General features: G+C 65.2%; 2 protein-coding genes across 2 annotated transcripts in view; one reads left to right on the top strand and one right to left on the bottom strand.

Moving 5' to 3' along the window:
• MAFF (v-maf avian musculoaponeurotic fibrosarcoma oncogene homolog F) overlaps positions 1 to 3,310 on the top strand; it is a 12,191-nt gene extending 8,881 nt beyond the window's left edge. Inside the window, exon 4 of the mRNA XM_004676447.2 lies at positions 3,203 to 3,310. Within this exon, the coding sequence (XP_004676504.1) occupies positions 3,203 to 3,310 (108 nt within the window). The remainder of the gene's footprint in view (positions 1 to 3,202) is intronic.
• Positions 2,522 to 5,684, bottom strand: part of TMEM184B (transmembrane protein 184B) — a gene marked incomplete at its 5' end in the record, with an annotated part of 8,748 nt that continues 5,585 nt past the window's right edge. The window contains 2 exons of the mRNA XM_012735124.1: positions 2,522 to 4,481; positions 5,072 to 5,092. Coding sequence (XP_012590578.1) covers positions 4,240 to 4,481; positions 5,072 to 5,092 — 263 coding nt within the window. The remainder of the gene's footprint in view (positions 4,482 to 5,071; positions 5,093 to 5,684) is intronic.

Genomic DNA, 5,684 nt, shown 5'->3' with positions numbered 1-5,684 from the left:
CCCCACCAAATTGGGACCTAATGGCTGTGGGGCGGAGCAACTTTGGATAGGTGGTGGGGTGAGGTCTCCTTTGGCGGAAGTTCAGACTTAGGTGGGGAGGACCCAGGGCCTGAGAAGGGCTTTGGGAGAAAAGGGCCACCTTGTTTTGTAAACTTCGCTCAGTTGTGCCTACAGCCCCTTCCCTCCCCGGACTCCCAAGGAGGTGGTGACCCCCCCACTCCCAGCCTGGGAAGCCAGCTCCCTCCAGCCCAGCGCTGGGCCTGGCAGCAGGCCTCCCAGAGAGTCCTTACAGAGGCCTGGGGAAGCCTCAGCCGACCACTTGTGCAGTGGGTGCCCACAAGCCAGGGCCTCCCACTGCTACCTTGGTTTTCAGGGGGACCCTGAACACAGACTGGAAAAAATGGCAGAAGGACCTTCCTGACCCGGGAGTCAGGGGAAAGTAGCAGAGGGAGAGAGAAGGTGTCGCAGAGGGCGAGAAAGAAGGAGCAGGCCTGGCCCAGCCCTGGCACCAGGAGGCTGGCCAGCCAAGAGAAGGCGTTCAAGAAGTGACCACAGTGGCCGCTGGGCAGATGAACAGACAGACCCTGCAGTCGGGGTGGGGGTCTTTAGACGGGAAAGGTCCCACCACACCGCATGAGCACCCAGTGGTGGGGCTGACCACTGGCCATTGCCACTCTCCGCTCTCCTGGGAAGCCCAGGCCCCCCTTGCACTGTATACAGCTGCCCGCCCCCTGCTGTTTATTTATTGCACAAATCTAAGTTATTCTCCCCAGCCAGGGCCCTCAGGCCCACTTCCTGCGCAAAGTGGGTGTGACCCTGAGCTGGACTTTATATTTTATATCTACAAATAAATCACATTATCTTATATTTAGGGAAAGCCAGATGGAACAATAACCAAAAAAAAAATATTTTTAAAAAATTGCCTGGCACCCAGAATTTATTTATTTTCTGACCTACAGTAAGCGAGTTATCCGCCTTCTGTATTTTATAGATTCTCTGAATAAAGTTCTCTTTTTCCACAAGGAAGTGTGTGTTCTGGTATGTAGGGGGTGTTTCTAAATGAAGGGCTAAGATGGGGTTCTGCTTTCAACCTCAGGTAGGACCTTCTGCTGGGGAGGGGGCAGGGGAGCCCCTATTTGCTGATGGAAAACTGCAGTGTAACTAGCTCATGTGGGCTGGTTTGTGGGGGCGCGGCAGTTAGGGGCGGGAGCCCAGAAGGGTGGTGCTGAAACATCTGTGCTTCCGTCTGTTTGCCTGGACCCCAGGGGCTCCCCGGGGAGCCAAACCAGGACAGTGGGGTTACATTCCCTGGGCGTCCTTTCAGCATGTAAACAGTCCGGCCCAGAGGAAAAAGTCTGAGCTGAAGCGGAATCTTTCCAGCACTTTCACATGGAGGTCTGGTGTCCTACTGCCAAGTAGGAAATATTTTCCCCATGTTCCGGAAGGCACGGGGAGGAGAGCGCGGCTCCCAGATTCCGGCCTGCCGGCCTCAAACGCAGCCCTGTGTCGCACTAGATGTCACTTAGGCCCCTCTGCGGCGCTCCCACCCCCCATGGGAGACTCCCAAGGAGGGCCTGGCGCTGGGGCCTGCTGGCCAGGGAAATCCGGCTTTGGACTTCGATGTCTTTTCTGAGCTGCGTGACCTTTGGTGGGCGACTGATTCGGCTTCTTGCAGCCGAGTCCCCAGTACAATAAAGGTACGTTCCTAAGGGCTCAAGTAACCAGCACTGGAAATGAGGCAGGGGGCGCCTGCCCACCTGAGCACTGGGCTGCGTGGTGGGCGCGGGAGCCTGGTGGGCTGGGAGAAAGCCCTGGGGAAGGCCGATGTGCTGGTGTGGGGAGGGCCAAACCACACGGGCTGGCTGGTCCTGAAGCATGCCTCTGCGGTGGGGCTGGGCGGTTTCCCTGCCGCCCCTCCATCCCGATCCCGAGGTGCTGAGCTCAGGCCGGTGGGCAGGGCAGAGGAAGCTGTGGGAGGCAGGGAGGTGACCGCTGCCTGGGAATTTCCCCCACCCACGCCGCATTCCTGAGCACTGGGTCAGCAGCAGGCAGGCCCCTAGAAGGCATGCAGGAGGTGGCAGTGGAGGGCGCTCCGTGCCAGGCACCTGCCTGGCCAGCCCACAGCCCGCCAGCCCCATCCCTGGCCTCCGCGCCCCTGAGGGGCAGCACCTAGGGGCTCGGGGGGCGGGGGGAATGAGGAAGGCTGAAGAGAGCGGCGAGGGGGACCCCAGGAAATCTGACACCTGCTGGAATGTGCTGCAGCTACGTGAGCCCACCCAGCTGGCTGAGCCAGAGGAATGCGGTATCGGCCCTGGGGGCCCTGCTGGCCCGGGGAGCAGAGACACTGTCCAGAGGGGGCGGCGACCCCAGTTTCAGTGTCTGCAGTGCGAGTCTCCCTCACCGAAGCCCACACGCTCAGCGCCGGATGGTTCCCCAGGACACCCTTGCCCACAGGCGCCGCCCGGAGCCAGGGTGGGTGGGGCACGAGGAAGAGGGCGGGAAAAACCTCAGCACAGGCAGAGAGGTTTTGTACAATCTATATTATCTCATATATATATTTCTTTCTCACTTTGTTTGCTCACTTCTGTCACGCGTTTAAAATGTCACAGAGACCAAAATAGAGCGCTTTCTGGTGGGACGCGAGGCGGTCACACACGAGATACAAAACTAGGGGCTCTGGCTTCTCGCACCATACCACCCGCTTTTCAAGTACTTTTTATGTACAAAGAGCTACTCGATGGGGGAGGGGCAAATTAAAAAACAGAAAGACAAGGTTCCGCATCCTAGGAAAGAGGGGTGACAGGCCTGGCTCCCCAGCCCCCATCTGCCCAGGGGCCGCCAGCTCGCTGCCCTGAACCCCCTCTCCACCCCATCCGTGGTGGGCACCCGGGCAAAGTCCAGGGGGCAGGGGGCGGAGCAGACTTTGGCCTGGAAGAATCGGACAGACTGGTGAAAGCAGACGGGGAGTGGAGTCAGAGGCCTCCTCAGGCCGCCCCGTGGTCAGCCGGGTCTGGCTGGCTGGGCCCACCGGCCCCGGGGGAGCCGGCTCTGTGCTTGCTGGGCCCAGCCTGATCACCAGGCGGCCAGAGAAGCTGCCAAGGTGGACGCCCACGCTGGCGCCTGCACGGTCCCGCGAGGGGTCTGTTCGCCCAGGAGTGCCCGAGGACTGCAGGGAAGCTCTGTCCCCTCACCCCTCTCGCAGGCTGCTGCCGCGGGTTTCGAGCGCCGGGACGGGACACCTCCTGCAGACAAACACGCCGCTGGTCGCCCAGGGCCACCTAGACAGTGGCCACCCGTGCGAGGCCAGTGAGGGCTCCAGGCGAGCAGTGGGGGCGCCGCCGAGGGGCCGGGGGTCCTGGCCACCAGAGGCTGTCCAAGGGCGCCGCGCCGGGCCCTGCCAGCTCCTCTGGGTGCCAGCCGCGTAACGGAGCGAGGGCCCAGGGAAGGAGCATTCACGTGTGACTAAGGCACGGAGGAGGCGGGCCAGGGCTGGACAAGGCAAGACGCCCGGGGCCGGGGAGAGAAGTGTGAGAACACCCTCCCACCTCCAGCGGCCAGCGGCAGGCCCCGCCCCCACGCCCCCTCCCTCAGCACTGTGGCCGGGGAGAAGGGTGGATCGCCCCGACCCGGTGAGCAGCCAGGAAGCAAGGGCTAGGCCCCAAACGCTCGAAGAGAGACCCCAGTCAGGGGGCAGTGTGGGCTGTGGGCTGTGGTCAGCAGACCGGGGGAAGGGCGAGGCAGGTGGAAGGTGCGTGCTCAGGGGAGACCCCCCAGGCCCACAGACACTCCCGCCGGCTGCTCAGAGCGGCACCTGAGCACCCCCGGGTGGGCTGCGGCTCTGACCCTCGCGGTGCGCCGGCGGCCTGCCGGGGGAGGGGGCGTGAGGCTGAAGGGTCGAGGGGGGCACGGTGTGGGAGGGGCAGGCCAGAAGGAGCCGGCCCCGGTATTGCACGGTGTTTGGGCGGGTTCTAGAGTCTGGGGCAGGAAAAGGCCGTGGCCAGCCTGGTCACAACGCTGGGCCTGGGCACGGCTGGTCCCGAGCCACAGGGGCATCTCCAGGGTCTCTGCGCCTCGCCGGGGCAGGGCAACCTCGGCCACGTGCAAACACCCCTGACGGCTCCCGGCGAGCCGGCTGTCCCCTGGGCGGACAGCGTCCGGCCGCTGCCCCGGAAGCGCTGTGTCTCTGGCCCGGTCGAGGGCGACGCAAAGCCACGGGCCGCCCTCCCCAGCGGCCGCCGCCTAGAATTCGTCGTCGGAGCTGAGCAGGAGCGTCTTCTCGTGGTCGCGGGCGCCGCCGAGGCTGTGGGAGCGCGAGAGCCCGTGGGTGCTGCCGCGCCAGGGGGGCCCGGGCTCCAGGGTGGACTGCTGCGTGTACTGCTGGTAGGCGGGCGAGAAGTTGTGGATGGCGTCCTGCACGATGTCGTGCGGGTTCATGGTCTCCTTGAGGCTGCTGGAGATGCTCTTCATGGGGGCACAGTGGCCTGCGGGCAGGACCAGCGGGGGCTGAGAAGCGGGAGGCCAGGCAGCCGGGCCCCGGCCCGCGTCCTGGGCAGCTGCCCCTGCCGCCCTCTCCTGGACAGAGACGGGGTCGGGGACCTGCGAGGCACAGGAGGCCGCAGTCCTGCAGGGCGACTCGGCGCCACAGGAAGCAGAGCGGGCAGTCCCGAGCCATGTCCACAGGTGGGGGGCTGGGAGGGGCCTGGGCCTGCGCGGGGCCCCAGCTCCCCGGGGTGCACCGCACTCAAGGCAGCACCCAGAGACAGGCCCCGCAGGGGACAGGCCCGCTCGAGGTCCCTCCCGCACCCCGCCATGCCCGCCCACTGCTCAGGCCCCACAACCCAGGAGAAAGGGGTGTGGGTTCCACCTGCATGTCCTCTGTCGGGGACATCGCTAAAGACCCCCCAAAACAAGCAGGGCGATTCCAGGACGACAGACCCAGGAGGGGGCCCGGGGCGGGCAGGGTCTGCGCTCTCCCACCCGGGGTGCCTGTGGGGAGGGGCCGAAGACGCATGCGGCGAGCGGCCCGGGGCCGACGTGCAGGACAGACGTGCAGACCGACAGCAGAACCTACCGTAAGGGCCGTATGTCGGCACTGCCCGGCCAAACCCGGGCAAAAGCAGAGCAGGGGTGTGGGGTGGGGTTGGGGAGAAGCCGGAGAAACAGAGAAGACAAGAGACAGCTTTGTGAGCACCACTGCCCACGACCGGCGCCCCAGCCCAGGGCCCAGCCCCGCACCCCCTTCACCCCCATCTTCTCAGGCCTGCAGAGAATGTCCAGAGGGTGACTCCTCCCACAGAGCTCTCATGCTCTCTTGGGGGGGGGCGACCAACAGTGGGCACCCACAATGGTGGCTGCAGCTAAATCTGGGGCCCCACACGTCTCTCCAGGCTCGGCTGGAGGAGCTGGCCGGCGGCCTCCCCGAGACACTTCTCAGGCGAGGCAATCAGGGCCGGGCTGGCGGGGGGGCGGGTACAGCCAGGACCAAAAGCTGGGCACACAGTCGGGGGTGGCACCTGGCCCAGGCCCAGTGGGGCGTGGGGCGGGGGGGGGGCGCCGCACCCCCTGCTGGGCTGGGGCGCCAGAGCAGGATTCCTGGCCACACCGTTCCCGCAGGGGTGCCGTGTCTGAGGCGGCGGGGGGCTGGCACCGTTCCCGCAGGGGTGCCGTGTCTGAGGCGGCGGGGG

The sequence above is a fragment of the Condylura cristata genome, unplaced genomic scaffold (assembly GCF_000260355.1).
Source record: "Condylura cristata isolate star-nosed mole 26May11 unplaced genomic scaffold, ConCri1.0 scaffold00004, whole genome shotgun sequence".
Lineage (NCBI taxonomy): Eukaryota > Metazoa > Chordata > Mammalia > Eulipotyphla > Talpidae > Condylura > Condylura cristata.
This window is presented reverse-complemented; position numbering and strand designations above follow the sequence as displayed.